Source organism: Anguilla rostrata, chromosome 6, assembly GCF_018555375.3.
Source record: "Anguilla rostrata isolate EN2019 chromosome 6, ASM1855537v3, whole genome shotgun sequence".
Lineage (NCBI taxonomy): Eukaryota > Metazoa > Chordata > Actinopteri > Anguilliformes > Anguillidae > Anguilla > Anguilla rostrata.
In genome coordinates this window covers 34,320,485-34,348,315 of record NC_057938.1, presented here as the reverse complement: position 1 = coordinate 34,348,315, position 27,831 = coordinate 34,320,485, and the positions used below count along the sequence as shown (strand labels likewise).

Genomic DNA, 27,831 nt, shown 5'->3' with positions numbered 1-27,831 from the left:
GAAACTTGTCCACAATTTGGTGGCGGCGTTTGGCAGATTTTGATATTTAATAAAGGGCTACATTGTTTTTTTTTTTTTGTATTAGCACTGTAAATTTTGCGTTTGACAGCTTTTAATGTAAAGTGCCTGTATAATCTCCTTTTAAAAGTGATTATTTATTTTGGTAGCTGGGCCAGTGGAATTGTACCTGGGCCAAGTAGAACACTGACCACCAATAGAAAAAAATAACTTAACGTCGAGCCTTGGTATTTCAGTCGCAATGAAACAAAGTGTATGTAAATCACAGTGGCCACAAAAAATCTACAGTAATGTGTAGTGACATTTAAGAATAGGACTTTGAAATGGTAAATAGTAAATATTGGTTGGTGAGTGTGTCACATTTTAAATTTCTGCACTACCAGTTTCTTTTCTGCATTAGCTGAGATTTCCTCAGTGTGCATAGTGACCTTGCCGAAGGCCTGGCACCGCTGTGATATTTGCATAAGAATGCAGTGGATCTCAGTCTTTCTGGCATCTCTTTATAATATTACAATGGCATTGGTACAGTGTAAACTCGTACTCGGGTATATTTTTGAGAAAACTGGTGTGAATCTTTTGAATTGATGCAAACTGAATAACAGATCCTGAATCGGCCGTAGATTAGAGTGCATCTGATTCAGTACTTGCTGTCCAGCTTTCTGCTGGTATATATTTTTTTGCAGTGCCAGTGTTAGGTTGTCCAGGGGATGTGTGCGGAGGGGGAGGGGAGTCGTTTCTGTTGTTGGGGATAGTGGGAAAAACGGTGGTCTGTAGTGAGGTAGAATGGTGTGTTCATGCCTGTTTGGTGGACCAGCAAGATTGCCCTGTGTATTTTGCTGTGGCTGTGTTATTCATCGCAAGATTTGCAAGATTTCGCATCTATTACTTAAATAATTATATTTAAATAGTTCAAATGTTGAACTATTATGCCAAATTAATTTAATTATACGACAAACTGTTTAGTGTGTAACTTTATAAAATGTAAAATTTAGAAGGTGCCAAATTTTTCAAGTGGCCTACCCCCACACTGACATTTAGCAAAAATGAAATCTTGTTGCAGCAAAGAAAAACTGAAGCCATGAATCATGAACATAAAAAAAACGAATAGGGAACACACGTGATGCAGTCCGTGATGCAGCTGACTCTCAAGCTATGGACGATTCCCCCTGCGCTATTGGGGGTTTGATCCCCTGCCCACAGCGCCTTCTGAGCTGGGATCCCTTCTGTTATCCTCTCTGCTTTCTACCTCTCTGAATAAAGCAATAACAATAACAATTATTATTATTATTATTAAAAATATATTGCATGTATTAATGTAATATAACATGGACATATTGCATAAAACAGTGGGTCTTGTTACTTAATGCTGTTCATGAAATAACTTTTTTATTAACTTTAGTCTTAAAGATTACTGCCCCTTTAAAGCATAAATAAGTTGAAGAACATAGTTGAAAAGTTCAAAAGCATTTTTTTCATTTATGGCACAGCTGTCAAACTCCAGTCCTGGAGGGCCGCAGTGTCTGCTGGTTTTCTAGGTGTTTTTGGCAGCAGTGGTTCATTTTAAGTCATTGGTTGACTAAGGAATCCACACACACTTTTGTTCTCAAGGCCTTAATTGGGAGCTGACTGAAAGGAAACCACAAAAACCCACTGCAGCCCCCTTGGGATTTAGTTTGACACCCCTGATTTATGGCAGTTTGAAAATGTTTTGTACATTGTATTGAATGTTTAATGGTTAAATAGTTTTCTCCTCGGGTTCATTAAAAAAAGAAAAAGAAAAGAGGTCCTATCTAGATTTTTGTACTTATCCATTATTTCTGAGGAAAAAACAAAGGAAAGTACAAAAGATGAAAACACAGGTACTTAATAGAATAGAATAGCTTTATTTTCAGGAAGATAGCTGGCTCTTCACCATCTATCTATCCCCATCATAGCACCATGACCACGTTACTAATTGAAAATTATTTAAATAAGTGCTTATTAAAATAATTGAAAATACAGCTGAAGCACATTACTTGTCTCTTGTACTTTATTCCTATTAGAGCTGTGTAAATGGGAGTCCAGTCTCGTCGCACACATTTATTATGCATTTATTTTGTATTTTGAATAGTTTTGGTCTGTATTATAAAGTGAATTCTAAATGAACAAGTGTGGCGTATTTTGAACAGAGGAACATTTGTTCTTGTCAGTCTGACAGTGCAGGTCATATGAGCGCAAAACAATGGAGAAATACAACTGGGTGTTTGTTTGAAATCCTTTCAGAATGTAAACGGCCGACGGCATTATGAAACGGTTTTACTTTCCATTAACGAGTCTGTCCGTATTGAGGAAAATGTGAGTTGGATGTAAATGTGAAAGGAACTTTGCAGTGGGAACATTCCTTAGTGAGAAAATAGGTGGGGGCGGACCCAGAAAGCCCAGCAGGTCTGTGGTCATTAGGCCTGTGCCTAGAGATGTTTCGGCAGGGCGTGGCTCAGCCAAGCTGAAAGATATCTTGTGCATTTTCATTCATACTTGATGTGGTTATCCTGGCGGGTGGTGAAGAATATACAAGTCTGCAGTCTATTAAATGTAATATGTCAGTAGTTGCATGTTGAAAATTTGAATAATGTCGGGAAGTAAGAATTTTCTTTCTGCAAACTAATTTTGTCATTATGATTTGCATTCTTCTGCCTCTTCAGATAACAGTCTGAGGTGTGCGCTGTGCAATGAGTGCCAAATCAGCCATCAGCAAGGAGATATTTGCTCCACGGGACGAGAAGATGCTTTCTGCTGCACAGGTGAAGAGGCGAACAAAGAAAAAGATCCCCTTTCTGGCCACTGGTGGTGTGGGAGCCTACAGCACCTTCATCTGCCTGTCAGGTAAGCATATCATTTTTTGTGTTTGAACTGATGCCGAGACTATAGTACACATTACATTTGTGTGCATTTAATAGTGTGTGTATGTCTGCATGTCAGTGCATATGACAGAACACATGCTTATGTATGTGTCTTATTGGTTGAGATTCAGGTGGTACCTAAGAAACCTCAGTTATCTGCTCTGGTATGTAAAGAATGCAGCCTCTTTCAATAAGGGAGGTATTTCAATAAGGGAGGAATGAGAAGTACTAGAGATTTACACTGCCACCAACTCCCTCCACACCTCTTCGAAGCAGTATTGTAGACCCCCTCCCCCATCAACCGTACCACCTCAGGCTTTATTTAAAGATCTGTGAAACTGGATTCAAATTGTGGTTATATTCCAGATAAGTGGCAATTGATTGTCATCTTAATACTACTTTCAAGTTTCTAAACGGATTATAATCATTACATTTTAATAAACACTATTAGATTATGGTGACATTTTCAGCAGACAAGGACAGGGAGGGCATGTATTCTGTGCTCATTTACATTCATATCCATAACACACATCATGTAAACCATTTCTTATCGCTAGCTAGGTTAGAGCCGGTTAGAGCAGATTGTCCCATATAATAACCTTACACTACCAGACAAAACGAAAGAAAGCAACATAGACTAGGCTGTACCATCGTATAGTTAAACCTGAAGATCATTCAGTGTGTGATAACATTGTAACACTGAGCTACTGTATGCTAACATTAGACTCTAACAGTCTCAAACTCCAGATGTTACATTCTAATAGATAGAGTCTTTTATTTCATGTCTAAACTTTGTCAGCAAGATTAGGATTATGTGAAATATGTTTTTTTTTTCTGAACCCAGCCGTTTCAACCGTTAAAGTCTGACACTCTGAATTTTATTTGGTAATTATTATCAAAAATATGTATTATCATTTAAATCGGCAAATTCTTTGATAGGCAAAGCAAACTGTTGGATCAACCTTTATCAAAATGTAGAACTCACACCCAGATTAAAGTGAAGAAATGTAAGAAGTTGCAACAAATATTCATGTCAAATTTAAAGACGAGGTTCAACTATCTTACAACAATTAACAAATGTTACAGACATCTGTCACACAAGAAATGAATGAAAGAAGGTACCCAACCACAGCTTATTTGTCCCTAAGTAATCCAAAATGCCAAAACAAAAAAACAGCAGAATATTCCAAAAGAACCGAGATTAAATATAGAATGCTAGATCTAGATGCAGGACTCTGATGCCCACTTCCATCCAGCTATTACAAACAACTTCTCAGGTTGCCCAAACTGACTGACTGCTGAAAGAAAGCTGCATATTTTATCTAGTGAAAGAGATAGACACCCCCTCTGACATTCTCTCTCTCTTACACACACACACACACAGACCCCCACACACACGGACAAACACATTCACACCTCAAATGACAACCTCCCCAGTTCCTGCTTCTTATCGCCAGGCTGTGCTAGCCAAGCACTTCGAAGCTTCCTATGGCTGAGAATGGCCAACTGGTGAATTAGATGTCTGAAAGCTCGAAAGCTATTTATTTGTTGCTAGCTGATGGTAGGTCTACTTTCCGAACTACTACGCTCTGCAACAAGTTCCTGGCGAAAATGGGCACTGCAAATACTAACTGTACCGGTTATTGTAATATTGTAGTTCCAGTGGGCTCCAGAAATAAAACTCATTTCTTGTAGGTCTTCATTTTTGGATAAAGAAGAAGCATATTGCTTTCTCTGCATCCAGAAAAGGGGCAATGATTAGGCATTTTCAACTTTAGCTTGCCTTACCTGCACTAAAGTGGCAAGAGCATCATTTTCATATTACTTGTAGAAAGGATTTCACTGGACTTAGTCTGATGCAAATTTGAAATACTGTATCATTATTTGTTTTTAAATGGTTTTAAAATGTATTTTTTTTTTTTTTTTTTTAATCATAAAAATGTATACTATTTGGACATCACAAAAATGTTACTATCATGTTACTATGGAGGTAACATGATAGTGGCGGGGTCGAGGGTGTCCTCCTTGCGTTTTGAGTGACAGCTAGTGGGCGGACCGTCTGAGGCTGAGACTACAGCTAGAGTGACCGCCGGTTTTTCCCACGGCTCGCAGAAAAATACTTAGTAGACAGCTGAAGTCAGCATTCCCTCCCAGTAGGCTAGTACAATGAACTCGGGCGAATTCAAATTACAATGGCGGGAAAAAAAAAAGTACGGATAGTGGGAAAATGTTGACTGTGACAGCCATCAAGATAAAATAATAGGGTGACAGGCTACATTTCAGTAAATAGGTAAAGCAGGGTTTTCCCTAGGTTTTTGGAACTGGGTTTTGGGATTGAAATTGTAGTTGGTACGAAAACCAGCATATACAGTGGTCCCACAGGACCGAGTTTGAGAACCAGTGAATTAGGGCATCTAGTTTGTTTACATCAGAGGTCATTTTAAAACAATCGAGCGATTTATTTCAGCTTTAATTGACTATATCAGAATTCCAGTGGGTCAAAAGTTTACATACACCAAGTTGACTGTCTCTTTAAACAGTCTGGAAGATTGCAGAAATTGACTTAATTACTTTTTTGAAGCTTCTGATTAGCTAATTGTCACAATTGGGGGTTAATTGGCACCTGTGGCTGTATTTAAGGGCCTGCCTTTAGAGCCACTGCCTTTTTGCCCTTGATACCATGGGAAAATCCAAGCAACTCAGCCAAGACCTCAGAAGAAAAAACAATTGTGGACCTCCACAAGTCCGGTTCCTCCTTAGGAGCAATGTCGGATCAACTGAAGTTACCACGAGCATCTGTACAAACGGTTGTATGCAAATATAAAAATCTTTGGACCACACCACACTGACACTTCATCGTTCAGGAAGGAGGCACAAATTATCTCCCAGGGCTGAACGAACTATGGTCCAAAAGGTTGAACCCCAAGACAACAACAAAGGAACTGGTGAAGGAGTTGGAGGCATCAGGTACCAAAGTATCTACATCCACCATTAAGAGAATTCTGCATCGCCATAGCCTGAAAGGCTTTCGCGCAAGGAAGAAGCCCCTACTCCAAGACCGGCAAAAAAAAGACAATGAAGTTTGCAGGTGATCACCAGGATGAAGACCTAGCTTTTTGGAGGAGCGTTCTCTGGTCAGATTAAACAAAAATTGAACTGTTTGGCCATAATGATCAGCGCTATGTATGGAGGAGAAAGGGTGAGGCTTTTAATCCGAAGAACACCATCCCAACTGTGACGCATGGGGCTGGCAGCATCATGTTGTGGGGGTGTTTGCTGGAAAAGGGACTGGTGCACTTCAGAAAATAGATGGCATCACAAGGAAGAAGAATTATCTAGAAATACTTAAGCAAAACCTCAAGACATCTGCTAGTAAGTTAAAACATCTGCTAGTAAGTTAAATGATCCTAAGCATACCGCCAAAGTTTTAACAAAAAGGCTTAAAGACAATGAAGTGAAAGTATTGGAGTGGCCATCACAAAGCCCTGACATGCATACCATAGAAAATTTGTGAACTGAACTGAAAATCTGCGTGTTCAAGCAAGGAGGCCCACAAACCTGACTGAGTTACACCAGTTCTGTCAGGAAAAATTGGCAAAAAAAGTATTGTGTGAAGCATGTCAAAGGCTGCCCCAAGCATTTGATTCAAGTTAAGCAATTAAAAGGCAATGCCACCAAATACTAACAGTGTATGTAAACTTTTGACCCACTGAAAATCTGATGTAGTACATAAAAGCTCAAATAAATCTCTCTTAGCTATTATTATTGAAATGACCTCTTATGGAAACAAAGTAGATTGACTTAACACAGCAAATGTATGGTAACATGAAATGTGTGGATTTGTGAAAAATTGAGTGAATGTCTTTAGCCTAGGTATATGTAAACCTTTGGCCTCAACTGTAGCTACCTTGTTGACTAGTTTACCTAGCATTCAGAGGTATTTTACTCATATTTTATTTGGCTATCTTTCTGTCCAAACAATTTATTTTTAGTTTGGCAAATGAGGTCAAAAGTTCCTTGGTTTAATTCTTGTATCGTGGCAAACCCTTCAGATAGGACTCCTGTTCCTTAAATCTCCTGTATGCCATCTAGACGACTGTAAATGGTGTCATTTTTGTAATTGGAATACTTTTGAGATCAATAATTTTGAACAAAGAGTTGCTGAAGATATTGTGGTCTTTATGATCAATCTTGGACAGTTTTTAAAGACAACTAAATGGGCTCAAGTTCCCAGCATGAAATTTCCATGAAGTTGGGTGTCAATGGAGACGATTTTGGCAAAGTATCTCTGGTGTCAATGATAATCTTGAAGCATCTGCAGAGAATCTTGGAAAAATATGTGTGACAATTTTGTAGACACCTCAGTGGCATTGAGTGACATAAAACAAAGTTAGTTTTGCATATGCTGACCACAGTGTTCAGTGGCGTGTTTGCCAGTGGATTGTTTATAAGTTTGCACGTTGTTTGCAGTATACTGCCTACTTAAAGCTAAGTGTGAGCTTGTTTAATACTTGGATGGAAGACCTCCTGGGACAATCTACTTCCAACTGGAAGTGCTGTGGATGAGCCAATAGGGAGTAATCTTCTCTGGTCAGTTAAACCCCAATGCCCCAGTGTAGTGATGGAGACACTGCTGTGGAGGACGTTTTCAGATGAGACGTTAAAAGACGAATGCATTTCTACTGGCAACTGTGACTGCATTCTGCCAAAAATGAGGTGGATGGATTCCCAATGCCCCAACTGCCTTCTCTTCCCCCACAAAGTTCAACTGTAGCAGGCACATGCTACACACCTCCCCCACCCATCGCCATGCCTTCCTTTGAGAAGTAGACTGCTACTGGACCCCCCATTTCCCTCCTCCACAGCTATACATCTCCACCAGAGCTCTGCTTTACACTCCCACTGCTGCCCACGCCGGACCTCCAGAGAGTGTGGGAGCTGGCCGGTTAAACCTGTGGGGAAGGGCAACCTGTATTTCAGTCCTTACTTTACCATTCCACTTAAACATTTTATTCAAAGCCTGGGTTGCTATACATGGGTAAAATGCAATACTAACCTTGTTAAATTCTATGGGTCTCTCCCGAATTTGTGGGCTGCAGTGCCCACTAAGTTGTGATGTTTAGGTTCACTATCCCAGGGTTATAGGCCCTGTTCAGACCTGGCATTAAAATGCGTCTTGGGAGATCCGAACACAAGTGGACAGCTCTAACTACAGGTGTGAATGCACCAAGACGCATTGAGGATGCATTGAGGTCCGATCACTCAGACCACATTCGGAGGTGGGCTGGGTCGCATATGGCCACATTCTTTTAGCAGTGTGTACACGAATGCGTCCTGGGCCACGTTGAAGGACCGCCTACTCAACTGACGTCCTCTGCGTAAGCGGAAGTACATACTCATTTGCGCGCCAGCGGTGTCATATTAAAGTGCGAAACAACAAGAAGAAGCCACAACAGCAGGCAAAATGGATTCTCGTGGATGGAGTACACACGAAACACGCTGTCTGATTTGATTTCCATTTGGACCACCGGTTAAACAACAACGCATTTGGTCTTTGCAAACGGAAATGATGTACATGTTTATTTGCATATTGAGCGGGGAAGTGGGATCCGATCACAAGTGGTCACTCGAGACGCATGTGGAGATGCATTCTGATGCCAGGTGTGAACTGACATCCGTCTCGACTGAATCTAGACACAATCTGGATATATCTGGATACAAAGTACAGGTCTGAACCGGGCCATAGAGACAGAGACAGGCCGATTGAAGACAAGCCTGTGAATGGCCAGCCGGCTTATTGCAGTAGAGGTCTGTAATTCTGTCAGGCTTGTGTTATGAAATGTGTTATTTCTGGTGCACCCTTTCTCTCTGTGTTCCAGACAGCAGGTGTTGGGAGGTAACGCTTTGGCTTGAAATAGCATTTTTGGGAATTAAATCTGTTTATTTCACATTATTCCCCTCCCATCTGCTTTTTCAAAACTTTTGGCGGAGTAAAAACAAAATTTATTGTAGGATATAAATTAAGAATATATTCTTCCCTCTTCTCCTGTGCCCCCTCCCTCTCTTCAAAGTTTTGATTCCATTGTGAATCAGAAACTAAATGTGTGCATATGTATCTGTCTCATTATTATTTTTTAATAAGCTACTCTCATTTTGTAGATAGAAACCTTTACATTAGCCGTTTGTCACTAATATTTATACTTTTGAGAATTCTACATAAAGTAGGCCTATGTATTTTGGGACACCAACATGCCTCTGTCCATGCTCTTCCTGGTGTGGGAGGCATCAGGATGGGGGTGAGGCCAGACTGGTGACATGGGATGTTTTGCAGGGCATGTGAGGGTTGTGTTTTGTGAGGATTTTTCTACCTGATGCATGTAACCTTCAGTTTCACTTTACAGAAATGGTGTGGCACATCACATTTTCACTTGTGACTTTAAAATTTTTAATTAAATTAAATTAAATCTTAACCGTGCTGTTGTTCTCCTCTTCATTTGTGGAGGGGAGTGTAGGGCAAGTCCAGGGCAAGGACATTGAGCTCTGGGGTGAGCGCATTGGGATTTGAGCTTGGTATTTTATAACCTCCTGGTTATGTGTAAGATGAGGGTAGTGTGTACACTCTGCTAGAAGTCCTCCTCTCCCACCCCACCCCCCCACAGAAGGAACACAATGGTTCCGTTTTCCTGTTTCTCCAGCCAGAGATTAAACTCCTGTTTATTCAATTCACAGTACAGCATCAGCCCTAACAGGATGATTCAGAGAAAATGATTCAGTGACAATGTTTACCAAAAATGTATCTGTCAGAATTATGCATACCCTTAATAATTATTACATTAAAATGATCATTTTTTAAGTTTGTCAATTTTAGGGAATTGACGGGGCTTGCTGTTTCTCTGGTGTATAAAAATGAGGTAACACCTGTTAACTAAAATATGAACATACCATTAGAATTGCCTGTATCTGTTGTTGACAACTGAAAAATACTGTATTTTGTGCTCTCAAAAATGAAAAGATTACAAACTGTAAGTAGGAATATCAAAATGTAACCATATGTGTGTGTCTATTTCAGAGAGCCGGAGAGCCATTAACCAGTGAAAATGCTAGGTAGATGGATATAGTGACCAGACTGAGTATATAGCCTACCTAGTGTCGGGGAAGTAAGGAGTAAGTAAAATGTAACAATTTCTGAATCCAGAAGTTTTAACAGCTACCACTTATTTATATTGTCTGGCACCCTGGATACCGAACACAAGTATGTGAACAGCTAAAGCCCCTTGCTTATCCAGCATGTGTCAGAAACCCTGCAGATACACCAAACAGCTGAGGTATCTAAATGGCAAAGGGAACAGGTGTAGTCTTAGCTGGTGCTACTGGAATGAGATTAATTTAATGTTATCTCTGTTACCCGACTCCCAAAATTCAACCTTTCCTCTGTGCTAACATTTGAGCATAGAAGGAGACTACAAGTGATCTGCCAGTAGTGTGGCTCTATGCGGTTCGCTGCCTATCATGATAGATGCGGATAGTGCTGCGTTTTTGTTAGGACCCTGAAATTGTTAGGTGTGCAGTAGTAACAGTCCAAAAGGAAAACAGGCTAAAGTTAATGCAGTTTATTTTACAGTATGTTCAATGAGGGTAATATACACGATTGTGTGTGTAGTGAGATGGCTATACAAGAATGGTGCGTAGGAGCGGAGGTGTGCCCTACACATGTAAAATAAATGTATTTGATTTAATTTGTTCATTATTATCATAGATTTCAGTTATGATTTAAATTGGCAAATGTGTTGGCAGAGCAACCTGTTGGATCAGCCTTTATCAAAATGTACAGCTCACAACCAGATTAAAATTGAGATTTATTAAATTACAGCGTATTACTGCTGTTTTTGCTGCTCCTTCAGAAACTTATGTGGAAATGGACTGCTGCATGCATGAATTATGGACTGGGAGGTTTATTTTGCTTGTCTATGCTACTTCAGGGTTCATACCTGGGATGATGAAATAGGCATGGGATGTTGGTGTCATCACCATAAAACATTCTCAGGTTAACATAACATAGTGATGAGTACATGCCATTCAGCCCAGCAATGCTCAAAATTTTCCTACCACTAAAGTGTGCCTAGTGCTTGGTTTACCTGTGACTAGATAGTATCTAGCACTGTGTGAAGCCTGGTCTTCAAAACCCTCTCTACTAATTTCAGACTCCACTACCCGACAAGCTGTTCCACACACCAACTACTCTGTGTGGGGAAAAAATACTAAGCTATTCCACACACTGACTACTCTGTGGAAAAAGTACTTCCGAACGTCTGTGCGGAATTTACCTTTTGCTCATTTCCATTTATGCCCCCTCGTTCTAGTAACAGAACCTGAATAACCTCTTGTAATTCATTTTGTTAATCCCTTTTATTTTATATTACCACCTTTTGAATAAAAACCAGAGTGGAGCTCCACCAATTATGTAGTACGAAGGTGATTGGATTCTTGTTTCAGATGAGCCTGCAGGGTAAGTTGACATCACGTCTGTCTTATCCGTTCTCCATTGTCCCTGGTTTATGCAGTGTTTAGGTGACGATTTAGTTTGTAACTGGTTCATCTCTCTGTGATTTTAATGTGCTGTTTTTATATATTTGTGTGTACATATATGTGCCATCTTGACCCTAGCCCCTGTACTTCTTAATTCTAGACTATGAATAATAATCATCCTGTTAAGGCTGATGCTGTACTGTGAATTGGAGTTTAATCTCTGGCTGGAGAAACAGGAAAACGGAACCATTGTGTTCCTTCTGTGGGGGTGGGGTGGGAGAAGAGGACTTCTAGCAGAGTGTAGACACCACCACTTCACCCTGCACATCACCAGGAGGTTATACAATACCAAGCTCAAATCCCAATTCACTCACCCCAGAGCTCAATGTCCTTGCCCTGATCTTCCCCTAGGCTCTTCCACAACCATGTCAGATTTGGGCACCACGAACCTCTCTGTTTCTAACACACTAAATGCTCACAGAATCCACTCTGCTGCACTTGGGACATTAACTCTGACTGTTTCAGGCAAGTAGAATTTAGAAATTCAGAATGAAACTAATACTTTTTCTCTAAATGGATCTCAATATACTACACACTCACCCCTCATAGAATGCCTTATATCCACACTCCGAGAGAGACTGCTGTTAAAGAACGCATTATGCTTTCATTTTTAGTAGAGTATATGCTAGCGGCAATAATAGAACAATATTTGGTTACAAGAACCTATACTATGCACTGTTTTCAGAATATCCAGGTGAGTGGAACGAGTCTCGCCAGTTCTCCCAGTAATGCTATGATGTTTTTAACAATGCATGTGAGCACGAGATGCCAACTGTTGATAACTGAGCCGACACTGTTTCTTTTGGCCGTGCCCCCAGGGTCTTTTCACCCTGTAGGACCTCAAATGGTGAGCCATTGTCACTGAAAGCCGTTCACATAGTCAGTCAGTGAGGGACACAGCCAGTCACAGACATTCAATGCTAAACTGATTTCCCCCCTGCTGTGCGAATGAAAGCAATAATGGATTCTTTTGTAACTGGACAACGGGAAGGAAAGATATGACCTGCGCCGTCTACTTTCAGTTTACGCTCATTTTGCGAAGGGAAATGAAACAACCACCCTGTTTTTTTTATGGGGTGATGTGGCTTGGGGTGGAATGACCACAAGGTCGGTTAGTAACATGCTGCATGTAACCGTCCGTTTACAGGAATGGTGTGGCACATCATATTTGGCCTTTTCATTTTGAGAATGAACACCTGTAGGGAACAACAGTTCAAACTGGAAATGAGTGGAAATCTTAATAGAGCTGTACTCCTCTTCCTCCCTTCCTGTTTATTTAAGTTGAAACTTGCCAATGACAGAATCAGGTGCCTATGTACACAGTGGCCAAAGAGCACATCAGAGTTTAACAAGGTATGAATGTGGTTGTCAGGTGTTTCTCGGTGGTTGATATTTTGCAATTAAACCGCAGTTTAATTTAGCCAAATAGCAGAACGATATGATACTCTCTAACGTATATCTCCCCTAAAACAAGTCGGTCTATTGAACCAGTTCTGAGAAATAGCCTACCAGAACTTTACTGTTGTGAGCCCAGAAATGTTTTCTTTTTCCTGTTATGTTTGTGTAATTGTTGAACTAGATTGTTTTCATTAACTTTTAAATAGTTCATTTGTGTGTACTGAGCATTTAAATTCAAGTATGGTAGTTGTAGTTATGTTTGAGCATGTGTGTTTTCTCAGGACATTGAGTTTGCATTGAGCGGCCAGTGCTCTTAGGCAAATGGCTGTCTGTTTGCAGCAAAATCTTGGCAGGTTTTATGCAGCGTGTCCTTCATGAGGTGCGATAAGAGCCAGGAAGCAAGGCAAGGGGTGAAGTGTCAAAGGCTGCCCTGCTCCATGATAGACACTGTGGTGGAGAAAATGACAGGGAAGGGAGGAATGTGAAGAGGAACATGACATGACACGGACAGAGGAACATCTCTGAAAAACCGCCTGAAAAAACAAGCAAGCTCTCATTCCCAAACTGGAGGCTAATTGGCTAATATTTACCCTGGACGAGGGGGTGACTCCGGCCAGGAGAGCAGACACTGATTTTTCTATACAGTTTGAATAAACTCTTGGCAGTTGATATTTACATAGACTTAAGTAAACTCATGGCAACTGAGACTAATGATACTTCATTTCAAGGACTACTGATATCTCACACGGATGATATTTACGCCAAGTGTGATGAAGTTTTTATATGAGGGATTACTGATTCCCATGTAGCCTGATGTCTAATGTGTAATTATACCCTTGGTTAGACCTGATGTCTACACTGGAACTAAAATAGAAACCAGCTTTGAAAAAATGTAATCGTTAAGTTTAATGAAAATAAACATCCCTGCCTAAGGAACTGAAACTAGACCGTTTCCCTCTTGAAGCCTTAAAGACAAAAAAGCCACTGATCTTTAAGTGTGTGAGTGCTTGTGAGAGTATTTTAACTGAGTTTTTCTGTGCACGCGCACACACACAGTTAAAGGTCGGAGGCTTTTTGTTCTGCCTGTCGGATCAACGCTAGCTATCATGGTGGCACACGCACCAAAGCCCATTGTCGGGCTAAACAGATAGCTCATCCTGGGATTACTTTGAATACCATCTCGATGGTGTACTGTGTTCCGGTGTCTATTCAGATTCAGCCCATCTGGGTGTCTGTGTGCAAGTGTGCATGCATGCATATGTTCATGATGTGTGCATCTGTCACCATGCAGTTACAGTTTAGCAGTTACTGAAATACTCAAACCAGCCCGTCTGGCACCAACAACCATTCTGATGCTTGGTTTGAAATTCAGAAGATCATCTTGACCATGTCTACATGCCTAAATGCATTGAGTTGCTGCCACATGATTGGCTGATTAGATATTTGTTGAATTAATGAGCAGTTGAACAGGTGTACCTAATAAAGTGGCCGGTGTATATTATTTAACAGTTTAAAGAACTTCATTTCTCAGAGAATTTCTCGAAGTATTTTTGGCTGGACCACAACAGCGGGGCCAGCCCTACAAACACAAATGTCTGTGACTGACTGAGTGAGTGATGAAGTCACACCATTGGTCGGCCGGTCCAGCCATATACTAGGTTTTGACCTGGTCTTGTTTAACCGAAAGACATGCATCGCAATTTTTCATGTGCATAAATAATAAATTCGCATTAACATGCTGCTTCTAAAGGGATTGGTCATTTCTTGTTCATCTTTATGAAGAGTATGACTAGTTTTGGAGGATACTCTGTATATTATCAGCTTAAAATTCTGGGATCTTCTGGTTCAGTGTCTTGTAGCTGTTAATGTTGTTGCCCACCTTGGTTTCCACCCCCAACAAACATAATGGAATCAGCTTCCAAGTTGCGCTTGCTGCTTTCAGCATGTGAGACCTGCTCGCTGATTTTGACTGTCCCAGAATTTCAGTGTTTCCTTTCAGCACCACTTATAATGAGATTTTTATTCCATTCAGTGAAAGTTAGTGATTTAATATTTAAATGTTAATGTGAACGTTTTTCGCATTTGCAGTGTAATAATATTTCCTTAGTAAGCAACTGTGGTCAAGTGGTTTCCCCTCATGTGCATGTATCTTCTCAGTTGTGCAGAAATTATGTAAAACCCCCCCCCCCCCCCCCATTTTCTGTTCCCTCTTCCTGCAGTGACCAATAAGAAGCCCCAGCAACTCTACCTTACCAAGGTAAAACAATTTGAAGGCTCCTCCTCCTTTGAAAAGAGGTCTCAATGGACAGTGGAACAGCTACGTCAGGTCAACGGCATTGACCCTAAGCAAGTGAGTCCCTCTGTGTCCCATAATGCAACTCCTGTATACTTTAAATACTCTGAGGGATAGGGTCTGTTCCACTTCAGTTTAGGAAATCAATTGAAATTCTATTAAAAACTGCCATCGTTTTCTATGAGAATCTTTTTTTTGCAATGCCCTAAATTGACTGACCATAAATAGAATTGACCACACCTCATGCACTTGTTTTTGTGTACCTGCCATGAATGCACGTTGCCAAATATGCAAATAGGTACAGAAAAATGTATGTGCATCTGGAATACAATTTCCCATCAAGACTGGCTTGATATTTTGGAAATATCTTGAGTAACATTTCTTGCCACATAAGTGGACCGAACGCATTTGTTGACTGATAACATTTGTATAAAAATACTGTGCTCACTGCTGTCTTTTCCTTTGGAATTTGTAAGTAGTGCCACTTATCAAGGACTAGTGTCACATGGTTACAAGTATGTGTGAAGTACACATAAATGCATACTACAAATGAGTGTGTCCTCATGTGATACATTTACCACAATGCTTCTGCACATTGTACATAAAGTGCAAGTATGCATTTTGGGACACAGTCTCTGTCCATGCGGTCTGTGGTTTGGGAGGCGTGGGGGTGGGGCTAGGGTGGTCACATGGAATGTTTGTCAGGTTGTGTGTTGGGGGTTGGAGTTTGTGAAGACTGTGTTAAATCTGTGATCTGTTCTGGCTGAGACTGTCTGCTCGTTCAACCTTGTGCCGCATAATTTAAGCCCAATTCTAGCCTCGTCAAGTAATTCTCTGTGTTCTATGTGTTTACATTTCACTAAGTAATTACAGGTCACGACCTGTAAGTATGGAGCCATATCCTAGTGCAAGCTGATCTTACCATCTCCTGGTTTTTTATTGCAATAAATGGGGAGTTACAAAACCCAGTGAGTTAAAGCTGTGTTTACTGTATCTCTCTGATTATGTTGACCTCCAGGGAACACAGAGAATATGGCATTGAGCTTTCTGATGCACAGGTTGTGCATGAAGACAGTTTCATCATTTTAGAAAAATCTCCCCCCACCCTCTCGCTCCCCCTGCTCCCTCAGGACTGTCCGGAGTTTGACCTGGTGTTTGACGGCGGCTCGGACCAGTGGCAGGCGTCTTCTTCGACAGAGAAGAGCATGTTCATCCAGATCCTCCATCACTACTGTCAGAGATACTGCACCGTCCGCAAGCCCGACTTCATCAACTGCCCGTCTAGACTGGTGGGAGGTGAGCAGGCAGGACCAGAGCCTTCCCCCCTTTCCCCTCCCCCTCCTGCGGCAGGCCATGCAGTGGTCCCTGCGTCCCGGGCAACCCCCGGCCCCAGCTTGCACCGCCCTCTCCATCTTCCCAACCGCCATTCACCCTTCTTACCCCCTCTAAGCCTCAGGCTGGTTTTTCTTTAAAATGTCCTGTTGTCCATCTGCTCTGAGGTTAAGAAGGTTGAAAATCTCTTCCTAATCTAGATGTTAATTTTATAAACAGAAATAATTTTATGAGCCGTTGGGTGAGATCACTCTGGTGAAAACTCTTCACCCAACCATTTGGGAACCTGCCCTGTTTTGTGATTGTACTGTTACAAGGTTTTACCCTCTCTTTTTGACACAAAAAAAAAAAAAACCTCCCATTGACTGTTTGGAATCCCTGACTCTTATTTCTGTTAATTCCCACCTAAAGATAGAGGGAGCTCTCAGACAATGGCCCTGGTCAGTTGCACCACTCTTCTGCAATGAAGGTTGCAGGTGAGAAGCAGCCCTAAACCTGTTCCAGGATCAGTTCCCCAAAGGTAGCCGCCAGGGTGAGACCGGCTGTATCGGTTCCCACAGGGTCAGGGACCAGTTGCTTTAGTGAGTCTTGCTTTACAATGGGCCGAATGCCAAGCAACATAATGTGTTTCCCCCTTCCTGGAAAGAGAGTGACCTAAGTGTGAGGTTACAGCGGACTAAAAACAGGAGATTTGAAAAACCAGGCCTCTGGAGAACTAACCTTCATCACATTGCCTGTTGATGCGCACACTTGGCCTTCTGGGAGGATGTTGATTTGGTTTAAACACTTGCACGAGGAGGGAATTGCGCTGTATTCTCGCATGAAATTGAGAACTGATATAAATGAGAAATATATAAATGAGAACACTCATTAAATTCTAGCCAGTAATACTGTAGGTGTTGTTAAATAATTGCTGGTGAAGAGGGTAGAGTGCTCAAAGACTTGTCCTTGGAATTCTGGTTGGGCAGTAATGCAGGCGTGGTTCTGGTTCTGGTTTTGCTCCTGGTTCATATTAGCCTCCATGTCACAGGCAGAGATGAGTATTTCTTCGTTGTACTCTGAGTCAAGTGGCTCATTTGAGTCTACAACTCCAGTTTTATCACAAATTATTCTTTCTGGAAAGGTGCCATTGTAGATGGCTAGTCCCCCAATTTGGCAGAATACCACACGCAGGACCTGTGTATTGAGTTGCAAATTTAATACTGTTTTTATTTTGGGCGGGGTAGGTTAGGTTCATGAGGATTTTAAATGGGCCCTCTTGAGTCTTCAATTCCTTATTCTATGTAGGACATTTTTAGGAGTGGACCGGCCTGCCTTCCAGTCAGGGTTTAATCAATGGCTTGTTTCACTGTGTTTATTGGCTTAGAAGAGACTTTGTGCCCTATAAGTCAAAGTGAAATTTGAAATATGCCAGTGTAATTAGCTACTTGTTGGGCTGTTGCCCTGAGATGGGCCAAAGTTTGAAAGAACTTGCTGAGCATGTGTTGCACCACAGCAAGTTAATGCCAGCAGGGACAGGAGAGGGTGCAAATGAGTCCTAAAAGTTTGTAGTGTCTAAAATTTTTGTGAAAAGGAAGCCTCTTTTATGCCAGTTTCATTTTGGAAATGGAAAGGGTTAGGCGGAGTGCCCAGTCAGTTGACTGCTTATAAGTTGATTTATCAAACTCCCATAGTCCAGCATGAGATTTTCAAATGCACACAGAATGTGGATTCTGGTTCTGATTCATGCTAAATTTCGATACCAGTTGTAGAGATGTTCTGATCCGCTCTGAATGTGTACAGCAATAGGAGAGGTTCTGATTCCCACTGAATGTGGATACAGTAGGGGAGAGATTCTAATGTGCACTGAATTTGGACACAGTAGGAGAGAGGGTCTGTGCGTACTGAATGCGGACACCAGTAGCAGAGAGGGTCTGTGCATGCTGAATGTGGACACCAGTAGCAGAGAGGGTCTGTGCATGCTGAATGTTGTCACCAGCATGAAAGAGGTTCTGATTTGTGCTGAAGGTGCATACAATTATTAGAGAGTTTCTGATCTGCACTGAATGTGTACACCATCAGGAAAATGGTTCTGATTCATGCTGATTATGGATCCCAGTAGGAGAGGTATTCGTAATCACACTGAATATGGACACTATTAGAAGAGAGGTTCTGATCTGCACTAAATGTGAATGTCATTAGGAGAGGTGTTCTGATGCTGTCTGAATGTGAACACCAGTAGGAAAGAGGTTTTTATTTACACTGAATGTGGACACCAGGACAGAGGTTTTTATTTACACTGAATGTGGACACCAGTAGGAGAGAGGTTTTTATTTACACTGAATGTGGACACCAGTAGGAGAGAGGTTCTTACTCACACTGAATGCGGACACCAGTAGGAGAGAGGTTCTGATCCATACTGAATATGAACACCAGTAGGAGAGAAGTTCTGATACATGCTGAAACTGTAGGTCAGCAGGAGCATAGTCCAAATGGGCACTGAATGTGAATGACCTCAGGAGAGGATTAAGTGCTACTGGTATCAGGTTATCACTGGGTTTCTGTGGTGTGTTTTTGATACCTTTTTGTTGGAGTGTGTTTTTGTACACACTGTATGGGAAGTGTCACAGAGGTAAAATTTGTCACTTGTAAATAACTGCACACCACCTCCTTCACAGTGATGTCCTTACTAACTCTCCTAATCAGTCCTGAATGGAAACTAAGTTCAGAATATTTATTTATTTTCCTGAAAGTGTCCATTTTATCATAAAATGTCTTCTATAAGAGACAGCTGAATGAACATTATTATTCCAAACTAGGCCGTAGACTTGAACTTTGTTTTCAGTGTGTTTCAACTTTGTAGTTCATCTTTTGAATCTGCCTTCTTATTGTGGTAGACCACATAAGCAGAGAGCCGGTGTGAACTGTAACACATATTTTTTTAATTGTTGTTTTTCTTGTCGCCGAAGGTCAGTCAGTTTGTTCAGTCGTTTTCCATTGCAAGATCTTTTTGAACAGATTGAGGAATGTGATGGTTTCAAACCAAGGTCGCCATCACTTCAAAGGTAAGCGAGAAAAACACAATTTCATCTTAATTGTAAAATGGAAACCGAACCCTTGAACCCTCTGACCAGTTTAGTTCCTCAGAAACCACACCCTCAGCACTACGTAAAAAATGTGTGATTTCACGTAAAAATGTCTATGTAAGGCATCCTGCCAACAAGTATATTTTGCATATAATGTATGCATTGAGCGCTCGAATTACATGGGATAGGATATCACATTAGACAAAGCAGAACAGTGTGATTTGGTGAGTCACATTCTGTTTTGCAAGTTTGCTCAATTTTGTAAAATTTCTCTTGTCTACTCCTTGGTCTGACATATTGAGATGGCAACATAATTTCAGTTATTTGTTTGCATATGTGTGTGGAGGAAGTGTAGTCCTTCCAGACAAACCGGCAAGTGAACTGCTCAACATTAGAAGTTCTGTAAATTTCTTTAAAGTTCTTAAGGAGATCATACTGGATTTTGCAGCGGAGGTTGGTTGCTGTTAGTAAGTGTCTGTGCTGGTGTTAACTCCAGTGTTTCTTCTGGCCTGTTTTTATCTAGTTGCAAACTATTGAGAATTCACTGGGTTGCATGTTTCTCTTCATATTGCATGTTTTCTCTTTCTTGCCCCTAATCCGTTCCCTTGCTTCTTTCTGTTTTGACCTTGATTGTCTCTTTGATGGTCATTTTCAGCATGTTATCTGAATGTGAATGAAATGGACATAGTCTTGAGGGATGTGGTGTCATAGAACAACCCTCTGTTGGCCGTGGAGGCTGAGCCTTGGAGTCTTTCATACTGGGGTAAAATGTCACATTTATTTTGATTTGTAAAATAAAGCATAATATGACACAATATAAAGTATGTCATTGATGCAAAGGTTTCTATCCGAACTGAATTGTGCTTCAGTCAACCCAGCCATGTTCAGGATGAACAGCACTTAAGGAAATCTGCCACTGACAGTTTGGACAGTAGCTACATTGTCATCTTTGTTCCTGAGCCATTGTAGTGAACAAGTTAGTTGTTTTTTTTTTTTCTGAAAAGACATGGATGTGACTTTCATTCATAAAAAAAACTCTCTTGTAGAGGACCAGACCCCACCCCTCAAATTGCTTTCTATTCCACAGCTGCTGTTTTCACTGAAGGAAGGAATTCATCCCCTCGTTTTTCTATGCTTGTCTCCTTTTTAATAACAGCGAAAGCTTTGTCTGCTTTTCTCAGGTCCCCAGGGTCTGAGAGTTTCCAGACTGCATTTCCTCATTAGAACAACAGTAATATTGAGTGAAAAAGAACGACTGTCTCACTGGGTCATAAGTTCATGTTGGAAACTGAAGGATGCATGGGGGCATATGATGCACTGGTCCAAGGGGCCCCCTGGAAGATCCTGGGGGCCCAGTGTTTGCGCTGGGGCCCTTTCCTGTCAGTGTTTGACTCAGGGGTAATGCAGGCTCTCCTTGTCTCACTGCCCTGCAGGTCCACCACTCTGTCCTCTGCATTCTGTCCACTATTCTGTTAATGCAGTAATAATAACATTATTATTATTAGTGGTGGTGGTAGTAGTGGTGGTAGTGGTTGTGCCCTGACTACCTCCTGTGAGATGTCATTATCTCCTTTCTTCTGTTAGTATTTCCTTTAGGCCTGTGGCTCGGGAAGCCAAATGCTGTTGCAGGCTATGAGAAGCAGGCTTTGTTGGTTGGCGCGGTGTTGGACAGTCAGCTTTCAGTTTGTTTATTGTGATTTTGGAGAACATTCGGGCGGGTGGAGAATGCAGGCCTCAGAACTCTCAGGGTGCAGAACAGACCCTTTGTTTCCACAGAAAGTAGGTGGGCTGCGGGAACAATGGGAGGCGTTCAAAAGCCCAAAAGGGTGTTTGTGTGCAGCGGGGTGGTGCCCCGCTGAATTGCGCGCAGGAGGATGTCGGCGCTGCGCAGGCCCACTGATGTCACGGACGTCTTGTCTCAACAGGCTGACGGCGGGCACGGTTGAGGAGACCGGTCCACACGTTTACGAGGACGACCCGTTGCTGCTTTAACTGATACGTCAGTGTTAAAGTGATGTCGCGAGAGTGCTGCGGAGGGAGAGTGGCGGAAACTGCCCAGATTTGGGGTGTGGTTGTGAAAGCGTGGTCTATAGGGGATATCGTGTGTGCGTGCGCGTGTGTGTGTGTGTTGATGTACGTGTTTTAGAGCATCATACTCCTAAGGCCCTACCTGCTGTTTGGAATTGAAATAGATGAATCCATGCTGTATGACTGCAAAAATAGGGTACCTCATAAAAAGCACTGCAGCTGTGTAAATGAAATTTTATTGGGGGATGTTGTATAATGGTTTGGGAACTGGAGTTGTAACCTAAACGTTAGACACTTGATTCCCAGGTAGGTGCTGATGTGCCACTGAACAAGGTGCTTAATCCAAATTGCTTCAATATATATCCAGCTCTATAAAATGGATACTATGTAAAAATGGAAAAGGTAGTGCAAGTCGCTCTGGATAAGGTTGTCTGCTAATCGCCTGTAACGTAATGGGTTAGGGCCAGACATTGACGTCCTCCACATTCATTTCCAGCCTACCCCCCAAGGTCCCCTGCTGTCCTGGCTGAAATGTATGGACAGGAATGAAAACGGAAACCAGGACCAGGGTTGAGCCCCCCCCTGGTCTAGGGCGTTGGGCTGTGGTGTAGTTGCCGTGTAAATGGACTGCATTTATATAGCGCTTTTACCCAAAGCGCTTTACAATTGATGCCTCTCATTCGCCAGAGCAGTTAGGGGCTAGGTGTCTTGCTCAAGGACACTTCGACACGCCCAGGGCGGGGTTCAAACCGGCAACCCTTCGACTGCCAGACAAACGCTCTTACCTCCTGAGCTATGTCGAGCTGTGTTGCTACGGCATTTTGACCGCCTCTCCTCTTGTCTCCGCCCTCGCGTCGGCCGCAGGTACGAGAGCGGCGCAGGCCTCGGTGAACGACGCGGGCAGCGCGGCGCAGAAGGCCAGACAGGCGCTGAGCGAGCGCGGGGACCGCCTCGCGCGGACGGAGGAGAAGACCGAGGAGATGATGAACAGCGCCCAGCAGCTCTCCGACACGGCGCACAAGGTGAGGGAAGAGGACGGGCGGGGCCCACATCTATTAGCGCGTCGTCATGCGTCTTGTCTGAATCTCTGTGCCATCTGTCCCTGAAATATGTGTCTATATGTAGGTCTGTCACGGCTCTATGCTAACATTTACTTCCAAGGAGCACATGCTCCCAAGTTGAAAAATTCAGAAGCACACTTATTGCATGTATATTAGCAGATGTGCTCCTAAATTATGTTTCCAGTTAGCATGCATTAATACATTCAGGAGTGCAAATGCTCATAAAATAGCACTGTAGAGTCCTGTCTGTCCATCTCTGAGATGTTCATATGCTTTCTAAACATTTTGTGACATTTTCTCAATGTCTGAGTTCCGTAGTGACTCTTCATGGTGATTCCAGTGTGGTTGTGTTCTTGTCTGTGCTTCTTGGTACACTTTGGCATCCCTCCATGGTTACGTAATTCAACAAAGCACCTCCTCTCTGTGAGCTGGGAGAGTTACAGACTAGAATTCCTCTCTCATAGTACTGATAGCTCATTTGTGACATTGGTTTCTTCTTCAGCTCCGCTTCAGTTCAGTATGTAAAGCCTGATAGCACAATTCACAGGCTTCCTCTTAAAATGTAAAATGACCCGGCTTTTGTCACACCCGATGGCAGGATGATTAAAAGCAATAGGAATAAACTCCACATATCTCCATAAGATCCAGTAATAATAACGTGAACAGTAATCTGGATGATGGCAGATGGTTTGAACATGGTTTAAGATTAGTTGGTGGTCTTTCACTACTCAATTAATTTAAGATGTGTGTTCTTTCAGTGTAGTTGAATCTGTCATTCATCATTCAGTTTTTGACTGTTCTGTTTGCTGGCAGCAATGTGATGTTTTTCTGCCCTCTGTTGATTAAAATGTGAATTGCAGCACAGGCACTGCTGTGCATTCCATTATGTGGAATAACCTCTGTCTCTCGCTCTCTTCCTCCCTATCCCTCCATCCCGTTTTTTTTTCAGCTTGCCATGAAATACAAGAACTAATGACTTCTGGATCTGCTGTAACATTCAGGGACCTTTTCCAGATTTAATACCTTTTTTAAAAAAAACAAACATTTTTAAACAAAATTATTATTTTGGTTAATATGAATAACAATTTCCTGTAATGTGTTAGTGGAGGTTGGTCTCCTAACAGCTCTAGCTGCAGTCCTCACTCAGAGCTCGCCCCTACACCTCACACCACAGGACAGTGAGTCGCGACAGGGCCCATTGCTTTAATACAGAACCCAGTGCCCGAACACCTCCACCACAGAATGTGAGTGTTGTCCAAATCCAGGTCTCCATTGACAGACCTGGCTGAGAAAATCGGGGGGGAAGATGCTTCACCTCTTGTGCATTTATTTGGCTTGGCTGAACTCTGAATTCTTTCTCCTGACCAATATGGAGATAAAAAATGACAGGAAGCAGGACTGTTCCTACTGTCACTCAAACAAGCATGAGCATCTATGGCCCTGAAACATCTAGATTTCAGTTGTTAGTACTAACACAGTGCATTGTGAGTGGGCTGTGGGTTTGCTCATCAGTACCCCAACTGCTACCTCAGCTTGAAGCTGTAAGGCTCTGCTGCCTTGGGGGTCCTCAAACAACTGCCAGAAACATGCAGCGTACATTACATTTACGCTCTGCGCTTGTGAAAATAACCACAGCGTGTACAATTGGTTTCGGTGCCCTGATCCGGCCCAAAGAAAATCTGGCTGTCGGGGCCCTGTGTGCGGCTTCGTCTGAGGGCCCAACAAACGGCGGCTGTTTCAGCTTGTTAGCAGCGGTGCGGAACCCGCCAGTCAATTCCGTTCAATTCAGAGTGGCTTGATTGGCGTGACTCGGCAGAACTGTCGCCTGCTCTCGGTGTCACGGGAACCGCAGGCAGCAGAGTCCTGCTCCCGCAGCTTCTGCGGCTGCCGTTTGGCCCGTGTTACTGTGGCGACGGAGGAGAGACACAGTTGCTCTACTGTGCTTTAGAGAGCCATCTGGCAACTGGATTGACCATATTTGTCAGTGGTTTATTAGAAGGGGTTGATGTGACCACGTTGGTTAGGTGATTGTGAGTAACAGTTGGTTGGACTGCGTTCGTCCAGGTATTTGTGTTGCGGTTGCTTTGACTGACTTGGTTAGTTTGTTGGGGGTGGTTTGCACTTGTTAGTCACACAGTCAGTTTGCAGTGTGTTTTGCACCATAAGGATGTATTTGGTGTTTTTTTTTTCCTCACTTTTTATTGAGATAACCATGTTGGCTATCTCTGGACTGGTTCACTATTTCCTGTGGTTAACACTTATCTGTTTAGAGTTTCTTTTTCCATCTGCAGTCTCATGTAACAGAAGCCTGTGAACCGATCATCTGAATTCCTCCATGTTTACTTCAACCTGTATCATTACCATTTCTTTGTTATTATACGGTGATTTATGACATGTATGATATTATTTTGATATTGACTTTTTATGTTTTCATTTTTTGCTGACATACCCCTTTTGGTGTGTTCATTTTTTAACAGAAGTTTTGCTGTACACGGCTTCATACTGATGAAGTGTAGGCTAAATGTGCTGTTCTTCACTCGAGGCAGCTTTTTAATTTTTTAAATTTATGTTTGTCTTCTTTTTTTTGCTCATAAATCCCTCCAAACATCTAATTGTTAATTGTTTCCCAGATTATTTCTCATATCTTTGTGTGTGTGTGGTTTGTTATGCGTGCTGTTGTATGTGAATGTGAGTGGGACAGGGGGGTGGGGGCGGGGCGCTTGTGTTTTGTATATCCTTTGGCCATACTCGTCAGTGGACTGGAGGATGATGTTGCTGATGATTGTGGACTGCATGTATGTGACACATACCCTGCATCTCAAGTCTTAACCACCACTAATGTATCACTAAAACCATCACTAATGTACCTGGGCGATGTACATAAGTCTTTTTTCCCCCAGAACACTCGTTACATGTAAATGAGACTTGAGGTTATCTTATTCGGCCTGCCTAGACTCTATCAGAGGTTTCTCTGATGACCTACGGCCGCTGTCCTATGTTGAATCTCAAGCTAAAATCTTTGGTGAGATCTTTCATTCAGCCCTCAAATTTGATAAACAAATTATCTTCGTTGGAAAAGCCAGTTTTTTTCAATTCAGAGCCATAGTCAAAGCCAAGCCCTTTCTGTCATTTTATGACCTGGAAATAGTCCTCCATGCCTCATGTCATCCCAACTATTGTATCTTCCTGTAGATAGGTCTCAGTCAGTCATTCCTCTTCCACCTGCAGCTAGTATAACATTCCACTGCGAGACAGGAATGAAAGAGACCACATCACACCTATTCTGGTGTCCCTGCTCTTCCTCCTGGTTACTTTTAGAGTTCATTTTGTTGGTTTTAAAAGCACCTAATGGTTTGTCCACTTCCTTTTGTTTCAGCAATGTTCTAACAATGTTGACACTACACCCCAGACTACTGGTGTGCTTTTGTTGAGACTACACAGTTGGCATACTTCAGTAGAAAGTAGTTGTCAATGAAACGGTGCACAGTGAGGTCTATGGACGTTCATGAGTAACCATGTAATTACATTTGAAAATAGACATTGCTGTTAAGTTTTTCAAATGTTGATTTGAAACATCGGCACCATTGAGGTCTGCTGTATTGGAGTGAGTTGCAGCGGTTATCTAGAAAACTCATCAGATCTTTGCAAAACTATCTAGATGATAGATTGTGCTCCAGGTAAGTGGAATTATATATTTATTTTATTATTGGGTGAACTGCCCCTTTAAAAGGACATTCAGTCTTCCAGCACTCCAGTCTTCCGTCCTGAGTGGCACCTCTGTGGATTTGGCCCAGCTGACTGAGTAGCCTAATACTTTTGAAAATGTTCATTACATTGAAGACGTCTGGCAGGGGTGCTTATTGGATTTTTGGATATTTTTGTGAATATGATCTGCATATAAACTTATTTTATGGGATGAATCTATGGTTTGTGATCTGATGATGTTATTGTGTTGGCTAATGGCACCGGCCAGGGGTTCTATATGGCAAATAATGATGCAGAGTGGACAACCCTTTCTTCTGTCACAGTGCTGCGTGAAACATTGCAACGTAAGACCGTTACTGATGACGGATGCTGCGGGTGAGTTATACATTGAATGAATGGCTTTCAAAACCCTAATTCTTCAATATAGCAAATACAAAGTTCCTGTTGACTCTCAAATGCGTTTTCATCACAGTGATGCAATGATTGTTTTCAGCTTGTTTCTTTTGGACATACTCATTCGAATAGGCGGTACATGTTAGGGGAGTGTCTGCCTCAGAAAAAGCCTGTTTGGTCTGGGTGAATTAGATGTGTGAGTACTGCTTCCATTCTATTGGCTAGTGCTTTACTAATGATTTTTTGTCACTATTAATCAAACGTATGGGGCAATAATTGTAACAGAGGGTTGGACTGTTGTTGGGCTTGAGAAAAACCAAAATGAGATCAGTATTTGTATGTGGTGCAATGATTGCGAGGGGTCATTATGATGAGGTGCTGTGAATTGCCAAAAGTTTCAAATTCAGCAGGGTAATTGTCTGATCAGGGTGATGTGTTGTTGGACATTTAAAAGAACTTTGTAAATTCTTTTGTTGTCGATTGATCTAGTGCATTCACCCGTTCGTCAGATAGTTTGAGAAGGACAGTAGTGAGTTGCAGATATCGAATGGATTGAGTTGATTATCTGATTTATATACGTTACTATGAAAGGTTCTGAATGTGTCATGTCCTCTGGGTTTTGTATAATATTGCCCTATATCTAATCGATGGCGAGGATGATCGGTTTTTCTTTGTCCCTTTTTTGTTGGTTATTGTCCAGTTTTATCTGCATTCAAAATAGTCATGTCTCGTTCTTTGTATGAGGAATTGTTGGATAATTCTTGTCCAAGAATTGATCTGCACTTACAGATGTTTGTTTGGCTCATTAAGTTGCTCTTTAGACATTGTTTAACAGCATTTTCATTGTTATATTTAGATATTTCTAAACTGTAATACATGTATTGTAATTAAAGCTACTCTGCGCCCACTATATTATTGCTTTTTTTCCTGTGAAATATTTCATGTGTAGTGACATATTTGCCCTGCAAGTCTCTGTGAATTGAAGCATCTGCTCAGGAAAGAACCATATAATGGTTATTCAGAGTTCTTGTTCTCTGCTCTGCTAATACAAGAATTCAGAGTTCATCTGGACA

General features: G+C 41.9%; 1 protein-coding gene across 5 annotated transcripts in view; it reads left to right on the top strand.

Moving 5' to 3' along the window:
- LOC135256992 (syntaxin-binding protein 6-like) overlaps positions 1-25,272 on the top strand; it is a 35,838-nt gene extending 10,566 nt beyond the window's left edge. For 4 of the 5 annotated variants that reach the window (XM_064339313.1, XM_064339311.1, XM_064339310.1 and 1 more), the window contains exons 2-7: positions 2,700-2,880; positions 15,101-15,231; positions 16,305-16,470; positions 19,455-19,550; positions 22,464-22,621; positions 23,610-25,272. In XM_064339313.1, the coding sequence (XP_064195383.1) occupies positions 2,727-2,880; positions 15,101-15,231; positions 16,305-16,470; positions 19,455-19,550; positions 22,464-22,621; positions 23,610-23,633 (729 nt within the window). In that variant the 5' untranslated portion in view covers positions 2,700-2,726 and the 3' untranslated portion in view covers positions 23,634-25,272. The remainder of the gene's footprint in view (positions 1-2,699; positions 2,881-15,100; positions 15,232-16,304; positions 16,471-19,454; positions 19,551-22,463; positions 22,622-23,609) is intronic. The other variant, XM_064339314.1, reaches the window with a different exon arrangement.
- The last annotated feature ends 2,559 nt before the right edge of the window (positions 25,273-27,831 follow it).